Source organism: Canis aureus, chromosome 14, assembly GCF_053574225.1.
Source record: "Canis aureus isolate CA01 chromosome 14, VMU_Caureus_v.1.0, whole genome shotgun sequence".
NCBI lineage: Eukaryota > Metazoa > Chordata > Mammalia > Carnivora > Canidae > Canis > Canis aureus.
Window position 1 is genome coordinate 61,715,783 of NC_135624.1, and position 17,388 is coordinate 61,733,170.

At 34.8% G+C, this 17,388-nt stretch overlaps 1 protein-coding gene and 1 long non-coding RNA gene across 3 annotated transcripts; one reads left to right on the plus strand and one right to left on the minus strand.

Moving 5' to 3' along the window:
* The first annotated feature begins 251 nt into the window (after nucleotides 1-251).
* Nucleotides 252-6,175, plus strand: LOC144283723 (uncharacterized). 2 transcript variants are annotated; one of them, XR_013352278.1, is made up of 4 exons: nucleotides 252-1,453; nucleotides 1,745-1,889; nucleotides 3,771-3,983; nucleotides 5,439-6,175. It is a non-coding gene; the product is annotated as an uncharacterized LOC144283723 (long non-coding RNA). The 2 variants fall into 2 exon arrangements; XR_013352277.1 differs by having other exon boundaries at nucleotides 253-1,889; nucleotides 5,439-6,173.
* GNRHR (gonadotropin releasing hormone receptor) lies at nucleotides 2,493-16,411 on the minus strand. Its single transcript, XM_077848205.1, has 3 exons — nucleotides 15,753-16,411; nucleotides 5,383-5,602; nucleotides 2,493-3,048 (listed from the first exon to the last, which is right to left on the minus strand). Exons 1-3 carry the CDS (start codon nucleotides 16,269-16,271, stop codon nucleotides 2,804-2,806), a joined length of 984 nt encoding a protein of 327 aa, XP_077704331.1. The 5' UTR covers nucleotides 16,272-16,411; the 3' UTR covers nucleotides 2,493-2,803.
* Nucleotides 16,412-17,388: the final 977 nt, after the last annotated feature.

Below are 17,388 nucleotides of genomic sequence, written 5' to 3' on the forward strand. Positions count from 1 at the left end.
TTTTTTACAAGGAATCTTCATCTTTTGTTATGATTGAAAATTGAGTAAATGACTGGAATATCAAATGTATTGAATAGTCTCTGTTGAATGGTATATATCTTTAATTTAAAGCCACATTTACCTTTTGAGCTATAAATTTTAATTTAAATCCATATTATAATTTATATTACAATTCAATTTATATTATATTTATATAATATACTTATTTCTGAAAAGTTTTTAATTACATATTGAGCTTTAGAAAAATTTTTAAATCTGAAGTGGTGAGTAATCAAATTGAAATAATCTAATATTAATATTATTATGCGTGCTTATAAGCAAATGAATACATTCTGATAAAATTTTATTGTAAAAAGCTTTTTTATACAAAATCAATAAGGAACTCAACCTTTTTTGTGACATGAGCTCCTTTGGCAGTCTGGTTTGGCCTATAAATGTCTTTTAGGATAATGTTTTTAAATGCATAAAATAATACAAATAGAAATAAAAGAAAAACAGTTGCATTGAAATATAATTTTGTGCATGGACCATAGGTTACTAACCCCTACACCAAATTTTGAATAGCCCTTTAGTTAGTATCAAAAAATGCCTGAGAGCATATCTAAATAGAACAATTTCTGGAGATTCTAAGAGCCAAGCTGGCATGTGTTCATTAAACACATATCTAATAAAGCCCTTAAATCATATCTTATATATGTTTATATGTTTGTTGTTTTGCCTTTAAGTCTGGAAGTAAGAATTGTATCATATTAGGAATAAGTATATGATAAAGATTAAAGAAGAAAATTGGTTTTGTTGTGACTTACCAATATTATTGTGTCATTTGGTAGAACTATTAAATCTTGGTATCAATATACATGCCTTAAAAGTTAATTTTGAGCATTTCAAAACATTATATGTTTCTCGATGCCTTGAATTGAGCCTTGACCAATTCAACTGTAGAGTTGGCACATGGATTGATGAATTAAAGGTATGGGCTTAGTAAAAAAGAAAATATGAATGAAAGAGTAGAAGGAAGGAGCTGAATGGTGACAAACAGATTAGTGGAAGTGGAAATTAGAAAATAATATAGGCTGTGGAAACACACAACATACACACACAACTACACTGAAGAATATGTATGAGAAGAGAAAAATAAGGAAAGATTACATTAGTCTAATTAGTAATTTACTTTCCACAGTTCTCTATGCCCTAGAAAATTGGAAATTGCATTTTGTCTTTGGGTGGCACTACATACCTCATATGAATATAATAGTATTTTACCTATTTTTTAGGAAGAAGTTAAAGGATGGCTGAATTTCTTTAAAGTTCTTTATAAACTTTTTTCGTTGTGTATATTGCAGTTTCCTAATTTTCATCCTCCCCTTTTTTCATGGAACAGGTAGAAACAGGCCTGAATTAAAAGAGGTTTGTGCCCGTATATTTTGAAAACCATCACTTAATGTGAATATCAGTAAGTGTTACTTACCATTTACAAATTTTCTTTTCCTTTTCTCAATACTTTGTTGATTTCTTTGACCTGTATATATTAAAGCACACTGTCATTTTCAGTGTGCTTCTTATGTATCAAATATCTTTTCACTTGTGCATTTGCTTGATTTGTTTTTCTCAGTGACTTTTGGATTATAGATTTAGTAAAATCAGAAGATGGAAAAAATCTCTCATATTAAAATAGAGTGCATATTATATATAAAACATAATCAATCTTTTCTTGATTGTATTAAAAACAATGTTATTACTACAGGTAATCACCACGAACTCCACTGACTACAGCCTAGAGGAATGTTCTAACCTTTGTCCAAATACTAATCCCTCTACCCCTCCTCTTTTTATGAAGGCGCTTCACACTGTTCCACTGGGATAAAGACTGGGATAAAGGAGAACTACTTGTAAATTTTATCACATTGGTGGAATGGTTGGTGAGTTGGTTGCTGAATACTTAAAACTTCAGAATGCTTTTGAAATCAAAGAAAAAATTATATTTGTTGCATTTTTTTAACCAGAGGAAGGAAAATTGATCCTATGGACAGGGAAATTTTCTGTGCTTTGCGTATTATTGGAGCATAAGATATAACTGCTGCTAGGCTCCTTGGAAAAAAAACTCTTAAAGGCATGCCTAGGTTAAGGCTGTGTTGTAGATTCCCAGCCTTACTTTTTGTCTTTTTTAAAAATTTTTAAAAAAATTTATTTATACGAGAGAGAGAGATAGAGAGAGAGAGAGAGACAGAGACACAGGCAGAGGGAGAAGCAGGCTCCATGCAGGGAGCCCGACATGGGACTCCATCCCTGGTCTCCAGGATTACACCCTAGGCTGAAGGTGGCACTAAACTGCTGAGCCACCCAGGCAGCCCTCAGCCTTACTTTTTGGAATCTCAATGCCTTAGGCCATGGCTATTTAAAATTTTTATACATAATTAGACAAGGAGAAAGTAATAAGAAACCTATGTAATGTGTTATAGAAACCCAGAAAGGGGACAGATTAATTCAGAAGCCCAGAAAGGGGACAGATTAATTCAGAAGTTTATGATTATGAGGGAATATTTTATTATTTTTCTTGAATTCAGAGGTTTATGATTATGAGGGAATATTTTATTATTTTTCTTGAATTTTCTTTTTCTTTGTGTTTGTGATTTTTATTTGCATTTGAGTTTCTGACAATGTGTTTTCAAAAAGAAAAAGGATGTTAATATAATCTTAAACTCTGTTTATCCGTAAATGTGCTGCGACCTTTGTGTTTATTATTCCATTTGATGAAATTTACCACCTTGCTCTTCTTTATATGGCTTCCTACATAGACTATCAATTACAGAGAGAAATATCCATATATAAGTGGATCAAAGCATGGATTTAAAAGAGCAAAAAGAAAGAAGAAGTGATTTACTGGATCTGACACCCTGTTTAACATTTCAGGATCAAACCAGTACCAAATTCCTAGAACATAGTAGGGAGTCCAGCACACAGTAAACGAAGTGGCAAATGCAACTGTCATTTTCAAGGTCCTCAGCCGAGCTCTTGGTATATTATTCTTGGACTGATTCAGTTGTAATTCTGTTAGATAGAGAAAAAAGTAGATATTTAAAGACCAGTTTTATTACAAAACCAACATGGAAAAAAAGAAAGAGAGATTCACTAATTCAAACTAATTAATGGAATAGGGAACAAATTCCAATATTTTTCATAATGAAAATTTGTTTGAAAATTTTCTTTAATGTTTAATATTCCAAGTTTTCCCCTATGTCACATAACAAATAAAAAAGATTAAAAGATAGCAGTGTTCTTAAAAATAAATTTCCACCAAATAATTTGGATTTGAAATGTATGGGTACTCAAACTCTTAAAACATAAATTTGAGAGTAGACTAAAGTTGAGCTAAATTGAATTGTGTGTTTACACAGAACCATACTTACTATCTCTGACAGTAAAGATAATAAGAATCACGTATGGATGAAAGTGTATGTCCAAAATTATCTTTCTCAACCATGTGCTTCTCTCTATGATATTCAAAACAATTTCCCTTTTCATATCAGTAAATCGCTTAAAGTCCACATGTAGGTGTGTGGGTGATGTATGTGTGAAGCTTGTATGTGTGCCATCTGTGTGGTGTATGTGAGGTGTGTGTGTTTGTCACATATGGTGTGTGTGTGTGTGTAAATTCACTAGGGTTTAATGGAATTTTTGACACTCACAGGCTGCTTGCATGAAATTTAGCACATAGTTCTTAACTGCAGTTTTAAAGTGCTCAAAATCTGTTCTTGTATTTCATACGCCAGAACTGCTATTTTGAAGCAAAAAATGCCTTTCCCATGCTGTATGTTTCATGAGGGACATAGATCATGCTATTCAGAAGCAACCATTTTGCAACTTCTTATTCACTGATCACAAAAGAATGGAAATATGGATGAAAACATTTGCGTGCATGATGTTTTAATTATAAAATTAATTTTTGACTACAAATGTTAAAGTCAGTAATTTATTGAGAACAGGTAGGTTATGGATTTCTGTCATACAAACCTAATTATCATTTACTGTGTACCTTGCTATGGGCCTTGTTCTTTTCACACATTATTTCATTTAATCCTCAGTATCTGTAAACTCTAATGATATAAGTAATAAAGCAATCAATAGGAATGGACACATTTAGGGAAGCATCTTGGCTTAGCACAGGGGCTGAATCTGAAAAAATGTTCAACCTCCTATAACTGTCCTTCGACCTCTTTTGAAATATCATCACATATCATTATTGGTTTACTGTTATACCGTCTTCTGCAAGACTGTAGACTCCATGAAAGCAGGATAGTTAGTGGGCTGTTTTATCCACTGCGGTATCCACATCTATCACCATTTCCAGCAATATTGAGTAGTTAATACATATTGGTTGAATAGAGAAAAGATTAATTAACTAAATCTGTGTTAGTAATATTGAACTATTGCTCCTTGCCTCTGCTGTTTTATTTCTCTGCTTCTGCCTAGCTCACATTTCTTCAGATTAATCCCTATTTGGGATTTATCTTCTTATTCTCCATATGGCCTTCTTAGATATCCCTTATAGAACTGAATTTCTCTGGGATAAGATTTTGAGGGCAAATGTTTTTGTATACTTAAGAAGTATCAAATACCCATTTTGTGCTGGGAACTGCTCAAGTATTTATTATAGAGCATTTCCACAATTATTTCCTTGAGAAAATATCTGCTGAGATTAGTAATCATGCTACAGTAATTAAGATGATTTTCCTGTTAAGTTGTACCACGTTTAACTATGCACCATGCCATTGAAAACATGTCTTTTGGACGTCAGGCCAATATAGCCACGTTTAATTAGCAAATTCATAAATTTAGTTTTCGAGACTACTCTGGATTACTGAAGCAAAAAAGGTACAACCACAGCTGTGAAGATTCAGATGAAAGAGTCAACTCCATATTCAAGAGTATTTCACACAAGACACACATGCATACATGTATACAGTTATGTTGTGTGGAAAAGGGGATCTGAGTGGGAAATGGAACAGCTTAACCTTAGCAAGTCTTTGACTACCATTTGACGAGGCGTGCTTTGTGGTATTCTAGAAATCAGGCGTTTGGCATAGTGTTGTGGTGGCCCAGCAGGAGCAATTTGCCAATTCGTATCTTGGGTAAAATGAGAAAATTGTTATTTCATTTTTAATTTCACGGTACAACTTTGGAACATTGGGAGATACCAAATTACTTCATCTGTAAACTGAGGATAGTAAAAGTATAATATAAGTATTAGCTCTTGGAGTTACTGTATTAAATATGCAAACTGCTTTGAACAGTATCTGGCACCTTGTACATGCCACTCTGCTGTGAACATTGCTGTTAAAATCTGTTTACCCACAATGAACACCAAATCTAAGAAATACGTACCATGGGGATCCTGATGAAGGACTCGTGTCAGAGTAAATATGATTTTTGCATTGCAGATTAACGTGATGAAAAGAGGGATGATGAAGAGGCAGCTGAAGGTGAAGAAGTTATAAAAGGCTTGATGCCACCATTGTGGAAAACTGCAGTGTGTTACACATTGGGAGAAACCCTCTGTCTGTCCAGAGCTATCTGCTAAGTGGATCATCCTGAAGATGTACAACTGTATGAGAAAAGAAAAAAAAATTAGAGAGTGGCATTACTTTCTTTCAAACACTATTTGCATATTTTCTTGAAAGCTTTTTCCTTTTGTCTTCTGCAGGCCTTTGAACATGTTACCGAAAGCAAGGGCTCAGCTTCTTGATACTATCCTTTTGACCCTTCAGTAAAAAGTTGTAAATGGATCTTAACTTAAAATATATTTGGATAATGTGAATGAATCTATAGGATTTTATTTTTTTTCGAAATTATTTCAAACTAGCAGAACAATCATCAACCAAGGATTTAAATTCTGTTTGTATTTCATTATCAGATATAATTATGCTGAGTAAAGTTTTTGCAAGTGATTTTGTCTATCATTGTATCTGCAGCACCCAAAACTGTGTCCAGTGGTTAGAATGTGCCCCCCAAATACATATTTAAATTTTACTTTTTTGAGACAGAAAACCCCATTAAAATGGTCAAAAGACATGAATAGGCTATTCACAAAAAAAGATATAGCAGTCCCCTTTGGCATATGAAAAGATGTTCAACCTCATTTGTGATTAAAAAAAATGCCGGTTAAGGCTATACTGAAATGGCATTTTTCATTCTCAAAATTGGCAAAAATGAAAAATAGCAACACATTCTCATATGAGGGCGGATTGTGGGGAAATAGATACTCTCCCACACTGCTTAGTGGGAATGCAAATTGGCACAACCCCTATGGAGAAGAATTTGGCAATAAGTGACATATCTATATATGCATTTACCTTTGACCCAGCAATCTGACATCCAGGTATTTACTCAGAAGATACACTCCTACCTCCATTATATGAAAATACATAGGCAGAAGGTTGTTATTGTTTGTAATTGAAAAACTTGAAAATAACATAGAACAGTAGCTGAATAAAATGGGGTGGACCACACAATGGAGTCCTATACACCTGCATAAAAGGTAAGAAATATTTCTAGGTATATTTATGTATGTGTGTGTGTGTGTGTGTGTGTGTGTGTGTGTTTATTTTGTAGCTTTGTCTTCTAGGAGGCTAGGAACATCCTAGTAGCAATAAACACATTTTGTACCTGGATTTCGTTGTCTAAATACCATTCTCTATCAAAGAGCACCAGAGCTCATTGGAAAAGTGAATGATTCTCAAGGCTGGCATAGACAAACTACAACAGGTGCTTGGAACAGCTTGTGCCCAAAATGCAAAAGTACTAAAAGAATAATGGAGCATGTCCAAAGAGGTCTGGAGCCACCTTGAAAGAACTCCCATTGGCCAAATCTGGGACAGCATAAGCATTGAGAACAAAACCCAAACACCAAAAAACCAAACCCTGATAAAAAGGCATGATTAACCATTGAATAAAGTAAGAATCCTTGAGTCCACGCTGATATAAATTATGAAACAATAACAACAAAGAAATGAGGAGAGGGGAAAGAACCTATTTATTATAGAAAGCAAACTAATAAATGTATTAGGAATAATGAAAGTAGTGATTACTGAATGGTAATGATAAGTGATTCAGGTAAGAATCATCAATGGATAGTAAAAACATGGGCGAATTTTGAGTAAAGCAGGATATTTATATAATTTCTAAATATATACCTGCAAGTTACTTAGTCATTATGAAGAGTAAATTAATAACTTGACAGTACAAAAATAACCAAATGATTAAATTAACATTGCCAATAATGGAACCATTGGACAGCAGCTGCTTCCTTATATAATGCATTGAGAAGTATTCACCACCACTACTTTGGTATTTCTGTTTAAAGTGCATAACTTAAATTTAACCATGAGAAAACATCAGACAAACTCAAATAGAGGGGCATTCTACAAAATAAGTGGCCTATACTCTTAAAAAATGTCAATGTTGTGAGACACAAAGAGAGACTGAGGAATGGTTCTAATTTAAAGGAGGCTAAGAAGATGTGGCAACTGAATTGAATGCATAATCTTGGATTTTCTTTTGTTAAAAGGGACATTATTGGGACATTTGGTGAGATATGAATAAGTTATATAGATTAAATAATCATATTTTTTCAGTGCTAATTTCCTGATTTTGATACTTGTAATGTGGGTATATGCCAGAAAAAACACATTGAAGTATTTTTTAAAGGGACATCATATCTGGATTCACTTTTAAACAGTTCGGAAAAAAATGTATATATGAAACAAAGCAAATAAATGGATGCAGTAAAATGTTAATATTGGGGAAGCTGAAGGAAAGCTATTCCAGAAGTCTTCATGATTATTGCAACCTTTCATTAAGTATTAAATTATGTTTTTTAAAATCACAAATTGAATCAACTACTTAAGAAATGTTTCAAGTAGTTGTCAAAAACAAGTTCTAATGATAAGTGTCTACTTACTCATTCCTTCCCCATTTATGAAGCACACTTGTTATCCAGTCATTTCTAAGTTTCTCCACTGAGAAACTTCCTTTTACTGTGACACATTATTAAAATGAAAAGCATGCCCAAGCACTGTAAAATTAATAGCAAATAAATTAAAACAAAAATGTTACAGGATTTTAAAAAATTTTAAGCAAATGAGAGACAGTATTGACTTTTAAAAGTTTCTGACTCAATTAATAAATTTTAATTTAGCTTAATTAATCAGCAGGCCCCGGATTTCTTTCCTCTTTGGGGCATTGGAATGGGAGTTAAGTGTGCCTTAAAAAAATGCTGTATTTCCTTTCTTTGCTTGTAGAGTAGAAGATTTTTAAAAGGTATAAATATAACATACCATAAATAAAATATAAGTAAACGTAATATAAAACATAATGCTGAATCTTTTATTTGTAATTAAAATGTTGATTTTCAGTTTCAGATCTTTTTTCAAGGGCAAAACAGTTATTTTTAAATTAATCCACTAGAGAGCGCCCAATGACCATATCATCAAATTTAAAGTTCAGAAACTCCAACACCACTTCAATTGATTCTACTTTACAATCCACTTTTTCCACATCACGAAGGAACCATTTAAATTTTCTATACTGCCTTGCAACCTGCCCTTATTTAAAACTCAGTTTTGAATTTGATCCAACAGATGTTGTGAGTTGAAGTCTTTGGGTTACTTCACATAGAACCTGAGAATCTAGTATTTCTTTAAAACCTTAGCTACTTCTTTCCCCATCTTCCCAACCATCCTTGGACCCAGATGAACCAAGTTGACTTTGTGTTCTGCACTACTCTGCCACATTTTCACTTTAATATTTCATGTTTTTAAATCATTATGAAACTTTCAGTAAAATGACAAATTAAGTGCTATGATTTGAACTAATGGTTATCTTTAATATCTTTATTTAATATACTTTATAATTCAATTTTAAAAAAGATTTTATTTACTTATTCATGAGAGACACAGAAGGAGTGACAGAGACAGACAGAGGGAGAAGCAGACTCCCTGCAAGGAGCGGGATGTGGGACTGGATCCCAGGACCTCCAGGATCATGCCCTGAGCCAAAGGCAGATACTCAACCACTGACCCACTCAGGCTTCCCTCAATATTCTTCTTCTTCTTCTTCTTCTTCTTCTTCTTCTTCTTCTTCTTCTTCTTCTTCTTCTTCTTCTTCTTCTTCTTCTTCTTCTTCTTCTTCTTCCTCTTCTTCTTCTTCATTATTATTATTATTATTATTATTATTATTATTATTATTATTTTCAAGAGAGCAAGTGCATAGTGGGGAGGGGCAGAAGAAGAGAAAGAGAGAATCTTAAGCAGGCTCTACACCCAGTGCAGAGCCCACCACAGGACTTGATCTCACAACTCTGAGATCATGACCCAGAGCCAAAATTAAGAATTGGTTGCTTAACTGACTGAGCCAAGCAGGTGGCCCAAATGCTTATTGTTAAAGCACCTTCTTGATGAAAAACTATCCTGGTGCTCTCTGTCATAAAAGATGAACCAGATATATCCTGCTATCAGAGAATTTAAATTTGGTAGGGGAGCTAAAGCATGTATGTGACACCTGTCACACAAGGTAGATTGTTGTAAGTTCTAAAAGAGTGATACAGAAGAGTGTGACAGTAACACAGAATCTTACTTGCCCTTGAATTGTTTTAGGCTAGGTTCAGTTTATTTTGTGCTCGAAATCCACGTTCATTAGAATGATTAATATAGAGATCCATTTTACTTCAGTGTTTTGTTTTTTGTCTTTGGATTATAATTCTTTAATTTCTTAGTTTCTTCTTTCTTATCCTTGGCCCCAGGTCTCATAAGTATTTGCTTTATTTTGCCATAAACGAGAACAATCTGTTTTTCTTCTTTACAGTCATTTGCAGATGCTTCTTATTGTCTTCACCCTCACCTTACCCCAGGCTACGTTATCACCAAATCTTTTCCCGTTGTAATTATCTTTAGATGATGTGCTTCAACTTTCTCATCTATAAAATAGGAGATATTAGTAGTATTTACTTCTAGGAGCTGGCAAGACAGCTAAATGGGTTAATGCTTGCAAAGCATTTAGAAAAATGCCTGGCACGTAGTGCCATATAAGTAATAACCATAACCGTTATTTTTATAAAAATTTCAAGACACACAACTTATAAACGTGTATTCATATATATTTATTTATACATTTATAAATGTTTACCATGTGTTTTTTTCCTGATAGCTCTTAACTATCTGTTCTCAATTTAAGACTTTCCTGCCTTTTCCTTCTCTAGCCTCCTACAAGAATAAAGGAAATAGACGATATTGTGTAGTGTGATCCAGTGTAGTAGCCAATAGCTCTGGGTATGGAGTTAATTGGTACTGACACCTGCACTTACTAGACAGTAATCATGGGCATTTTATATAATTTTCTTAATCTTAGTTTCTGTGTGAATAAAATCAAGATAATAACTGTATACAATATATAGGGTTTGGGGGAGCCTTATATGAAATAGTGCAGCAAAAGGATTTAGCACAATTCTTGACACATATTTATGTCTTCAATATTTGTCATCACCATCATCATTATCATTGTTATTTATTTATGTTTATTGGTGTTATTTATGTTATTAGCATGCTACTCTATGTTCTAGTATAGTTCTTGGCATATTGTATATGTGTGTTGAGTATTTGTTGAATTTAAGCTGCCTGTCAAGTTCAGAAGTGCATTCTAGTCCTATCAGGTGCATTCTGTGTGTCAAGGCAAGCCTCTATACAGCTTCAGATCACATATCTTTACACCAAAGACCAAAGGACGTCTCATCTATCTTGCCTTCCAACCTGGGTTAATGATAGAATTTAAATCCTGTCAGCATGTAATCCTCCAGTTAACACAGAAAAACTAGTGGTATGAACTTCTGCAAATGATTCTTGTGGTGGGAGATGATTGCCATTGGAAACCATATGATTTTTGATTAGATATAAACACACCTAATTCAGGAAATGTTTTCTCCTCAACATGCACTTACCAGCCTAACCACACATGGTTTTAAGGCAGATTTCCTTTCATGTTTGTCCCTTCCTTTCCTTCCTTTTTCTTTTCTTGCTCTCTCTTTCCCTCTTTATCCCTCACTCTTCCTTCCATCCATCTTTTTTTTTCTTTTGAAGATTTTATTTATTTATTCATGAGAGACACAGAGAGAGAGGCAGACACATAGGCAGAGGGAAAAGCAGACTCCCTGTAGGGAGCCTGATGCAGGACTCGATCCCAGGACCCTGATATCATGACTTGAGCCAAAGGCAGACACTCAACCACTGAGCCACTCAGGTGTCCCTCTTCCATTCATCCTTATATTACTGTTACAAATAATACCTTCAAGACTTAAATAATTATGCTTTGGCATATATAGCTTTCAGAATGAGTAGGATAGCCTGATGACTAGGAGGTAGTTTGGCTAAACTGACTTATCAGTCACAATGAATGCTATAATTTGAGAAATTAGAAATAATCAATCTTCATATAAGCAATTATCTTTGCTGTCCCTTAAAGAATCATGTAGTTTTTATACTCATATTTCCTGTTATTTTCCCTCCTGACTTCAAAAACTCTATTATGAACAAAAGGAGTGAAAACAGGCGGAGGGGAAGGAATGAACATTAATGGAATGTACAATTATAAATTCTTGTCCTAGGTGAGTTTATGTATCTTATTCTTTACAATTTATTCTTCACCATTATTCTTTTAAATTTAGTTAAGTGATTTACTCAGAGCCACAGAGATAGTAAGAGACAGCATTGAGATTTGAAACCAACTTTGTTTAAAACCCATACTCATGCCATTTCTACTATTCCATTGCCTTCCAAGCTTTGCTGCAGGAGATCTAAGGTCTTCAGAGACCATGAACGGGGCTAGTGAATGCCCAAGCAGAAGACTGGCCTCTCTTATCCTTCTTCAACAAGAATAGCTCCACTTATATGTTTCATGTATTGGGACTCCAGATAGAATTTTGCTTTTTAAAAAATTCCATTTACTAAGAAAAAAATTGAAAGTTCAGTTATGCTATGCTGAAACTTCTGAAAATATATCCTCAAACCATCATAGAATTACTCAAGTAATAGATGATTAATATATGCACCAGAGGATGATGATTAAAGTCTTCCTTTCAGTGTAAATTAGCCTACAGGATGCACCTTTGTCAATGGGCTCATTCCACTACATGGTGAAGCATGAGGAGGGCTTGGTATGTGCCAGTCTAGAAACAGAAATGTGCCCTTTCAATCTCTTATCCTCCCCATTTAATATATGTAAGCATTAGTCGTGGAATTAAAAACCTCTTCTATTCAGAGAGAAAGCAGAGAGCTATAATAAAAAGAAAACCTAGACTTAATAAAAAGGCATGAGTCCAACAACCCAACTGACCCTGGGAAAGTCAATGAATCCCTGCAGACTGTTGTTTTTGAACTGCAGATTGTACCCATTGGTTAGTTGCAATCAACATTAAAGAATGAAATGAAACACAGTTGAATATTTATTTTATGAAATATTTTCTCAAGGTCTGTATGTGGTACAGATGTCTTACTTTGGGTTACTGCCAGAAGTATTTGCCTGCCACTGCTCTCAAACTTCTTTGTACATTCTCTGATGCACTGGATAGGGATAATATGTACATGGCTATAATGTACTGCATAGAATGGGCTTTTTCAGGAAACTTCAGTAAAGTGCTTTATAAATTTAATCGGCTGCTGAAAGTAAGGATGAGTCATGTGTTTCACCATAAAATAATACCATTATTTTCTGTGGCCCATCTTCACATAAATCTCTCAGGAAGAGTAATGTATTTGAGGTCAGGCTATTACATGAACATCCTAAACAATTCAAATTTAATTTCATATTTTCTTTTTACTACATCAAGATAGACAAGTATTTGACACTACCTTTCTATTATTGCTGTCATATACTTAGATGAAAATAATTGAATTAATAAATCAATATATTTTTTATAGCCTCTGGGACAGTCCTTTAAGGGAGACCGATGTTATTGGTTTGCACTTCAGTTATTATCATAAACTGACCTTCATCAGTATCCTAACTTACTTTCCAAATACCTGTACTTATACAATGACCTCATATTGGTAACATTATGTCCTAAAGCAAATGTTTTCAGCTCTTTCAGAGCCTGCCTTCCCTTCCCTGTCAAACAAACAGAGAAACAAAGAGGCAAACACTCCTTTTCTCAATCTACCTGCCTATTTCAATGGTTGTTAAAACCCCTTGGCCAAAAGTATTGGAGCTGTAGCTTACACCCTTCTGGTTATTAACTCCCTAAATCCAGTTTGTTGCCAAGCTTTGTTTTTTTGTTTGAAACGTCCCTCTTACAATCAGTTCTCTCTGAGACTATTTTAGCCACCAACCTAATCACCTCATTGCCAGAAAAGCTGGAAAAGATTTCTCTGTCTCTCATGTCTATTTGGGTCTATGTAAATTTTCTAAAAGTATTTTTGTTAAAAAATCACTTTATTTCTTGCCCAGGACTCACAAAGGATTTATGGTTCCCACATTAATTTCAGAATTTCCCCATGATTATTACTGTCTTTTATAATACAGGTCCATCATACCCCCATTCACTGATTCATCCGTCTGAAGTTTTTGTTTAAGGAAAAGGTGAAGGATTTATTTGATCTGAAGAGAAATCACATTATGCAAACATTTTAAATTTCTGTTTTTGCTAGTTATCTTATTCGGTAATGTAAATATTAATTAAGTTGAACTTAATGGAGTCTCCATCATTCTAGAGTATATTCCTTAATAGCAAAGACAAGCAAATGCATAATTATGATGTTTTATGACAAATAATGTGCTATGAGGTGGAAGAAAAGGAGCAACCACCAAATCTGATTTCCTGCCATCCTATCTCTCAATCTTTTACTTCAGCCAGAGAAGTCTGAAAATTAAGCACACTTTTCAACTCTTGCTGAAAAATACATGTGATCTTTGACTTATTTTTTCCATCCAAATACTGTTCATTTTAAAAGACTCAACGTATCCTACCTATAGCCTTAAAACATTCCTTCCCCATTTCCACTCTTACTCATCTCTCCTTATTCTTACACTTGTAATAGATTTAAAAAATGTTTAGTATATAGTTGCATTAGTTTTATATAAGTTTTGTCTCCACAACTGAATTACATTTCCTTTGAGGGCTGTTTCTTTGTTTCAGTATCACACTCAGTGTGAAGAGCCTAACTTGCTTATCTTCCCCAAGAAAACCAGTAAGTAAGGAGCACTCTTAATTTAAAGAAATGAAATGGAAACTTCAGGCATAAGCCTTGGCTAAATAACCTCATTTGGAGAGACACATTTACTAAACCTATTCTTGTATATTTAGTCACTGTGAGAATCATTATAATATGCTTTTCTCCAGGGAAATCAAAACACTAGCATTTCCCATTTCTCCTGCCATAAAATACACCCTAATTAAATTGATCTAATATCCAAAAGCTATTAGTTAAGTGAGGAATTGGTGGGAAAATTGGGTAATCCAACTTTCTGGTGCTTTAATGTATTTAGTGGTTTCTGCATGGTAGGTTTTTTGTTTGTTTTTGTTTCTTTATTTTTTTTTTAACCACCTGGCTCATTTAGAATGTCTAGATAACTTCCATTTGTAGTGGCCAGTTTTTGGAACATTCTAGTTAACTTTGACATTACTTCTCAACACATCCTTGTACCCTGGGTTCATCATCAGGGTATGTCTAGGGACAACTTATTTATCAGTCATTAAAAGATCTTTGCCATCTGTAAGAATGTGTCATTTTCTTCAGAGATATGAATGCTGAAAAAGACAGATTCTGCAGGCCAATTAATCAGGTTGCCTCTGATGAGAGCAATCTGGGGCGGTATCTGCCTATACCAGAGGGCCTGTGCCTACACCAACAATTTTAATTTTGCTAACAGCCTGTTGTAGTCTAGCCTACTTCCAGATAAGCTCAAGTCAAGCTCAGGGAAATATTCAAATTTCAATAGTCCAGGATTCTTATTTTTCCTCTTTGTTCAGTCCCACCCAGCTGCAAACTACAGAACAACATACTAGTTGAGAATCATTCTAAATTGCAACAAGACAGGATAGTTTCCCTCAAGAAGTCCCAAATGACACAGATTATAAACACTTCCTACCTGTGCAAATTTCACAGTTCCTAAAAATTCTCTCAATTTACCGTATTAATCAGAGTGAATGGAAAACTAGTTGAGGGACACCTGGGTGTATCAGCGGTTGAGCGTCTGCCTTCAGCCTGGGGTATGATCCTGGGGACCCAGGATTGAGTCCTGCATTGGGCTTCCTGCATGGAGCCTACTTCTCTCTCTGCCTCTATGTCTCTGCCTCTCTTTCTGCCTCTCATTAATAAATAAATAAATTCTTAAAAAAAAAAAAGAAAACTAGTTGAAAGAATAAGATGGGGATGAGGTCAAATTTGACAATAGCTACATTTTTTGAGGAGCATTTACTACATACCAGAGATTATGCCAGGCACTTTAATACATTGTTCATTTAATTTTCATGAAAGCTGCATAAAGTAGGCATTACCTCCATCTTATAAATGAAGGAACTGAAACCCAGAGAAGCTAAAAGATGTGCCCAAGGTAACAGAGCCGGGATTAAACTCCACTCTAATCTCCTGAGTCCAAGCTCTCCAAGATACCACAATACTGCCTTTGATATGCAATGCTGCATACAGTACTCAAGTGTAGATAGGAAATCTGTGATTGCCATATGCTAACAAGTTCATGATCTGGTTTACCTGTGGTCCAGCAAAGATACCACTGAGGAGCCAGGCCAGGCCAATCATGGACTGTCCGAGCTTGCCATTGTTTTTCATAGCTAGAGGCCTCGTGATGGCCAGGGAGCGGTCCAGGCTGATCACTACCATCATGAAGGCTGGGGCATACATGGAGAAAAGCTTCAGATAGCTGAGGACTTTGCAGAGGAACTCTCCAGCATACCATTGGACGGTAATGTTCCACATTCCATCCAGTGGCATGACAATCAGGGTCTCCAACAGGTTGGCCAAGGTCAGATGTTTTAAAAGCACTTTCATTCTCGAGAGCTTCTTCCCTTTCTCTTTCTTTTGAGTCCACTTCTGAAGTTTCAACAAGAAAGAAGCATTAAAAATTGTAGAGAGAAGAAAAAGGAAGAAAGTAACTGTCACTCGGATCTTCCCAGATAAGGTCAGGGTGGGGAGGTTGCCCTGCATCAGCATGTTGCTGTTGTTTACAGCTGAGCAGTGATTTTGATTCTGTTCAGGGGAGGCGCTTGCCATATTTCCTTACTGATGGAGCTTCAAGACTTGTGTTTCTGGCGCTTCTGATGTTTTATTGTAATCTAGCCCACAGCTCCGTTTTATTTCTGCCTTCTTTAGATGGAAGCGTCATAGGTTTATGTCAAATTTTGTCCCTGAGCTACTTTATGTTTAACATAAAAGATCAAGGTGAACTTGTTTTGTGGGCTAATAATCCAACAGAGTGCTAAAACAGAGCATGTCAAACACATTCTGAGGGCCAAATGTAACTTAGTACCTCAGCAGATGGCCTGGTTTTCACAACATTTTTCCTAAGGAGAGAAGGTCGAAGCTTAGTTTTGGATTTAAAAGCCACTCATGCTACTCTTTACATAACTTTAATAAAGAGATTTTCTAAAAACTAGTATTATTGTTTTAACAGGTACAAAATGAAAATGAAGAAAAATACTAAAAAAGAACTTTATCCAGTTCAAATCTGTTTTAAGAAATTAATTCATTTCTCAAAAACATTTGTTTTTCTTTTCAACCACACACTGCTATACATTCAGACACTAGACAAATATGTTCGTTTAAAACCATCCTCCACAAAACGTCATATTACTTTTATTTATTTTATTTTTTATTTATTCATGAGAGAGAGAGAGAGAGAGAGGAAGGCAGAGACACAGGCAGAGGGAGAAGCAGGCTCCATGCTGGGAGCCCGATGCTGGACTCGATCCCGAGACTCCAGGATCGCGGCCAAAGGCAGGCGCTAAACTGCTGAGCCACCCAGGGATCCCTCATATTACTTTTACAGAATTCATTTAGTCTAATACAAATTGGCCTGCATGCAAATTTATGTATCAGTCTAAGTGGCCAGACCATCCATTCTTAGGCTGTTGTAAAAATGATTAACTCTTTTTTATTATTGCCTTGTTTTTATATTTGTTTGAATATTATACTTGCCGTTATTGCACATCATTGCATAAGGTAGCTAGATATTGGAGAGAATACTGTATAAATGCTGTACCCACATTTATATATAATATGAATATTTGTTTAAATTCCTTTCATGCTATCCGATTGTTTCAAATTGGGGCCACTGAGAAACTCTCTGTGTTAACTGCTTTAGCTTTCACAGTAAATGTTTGATGATGTT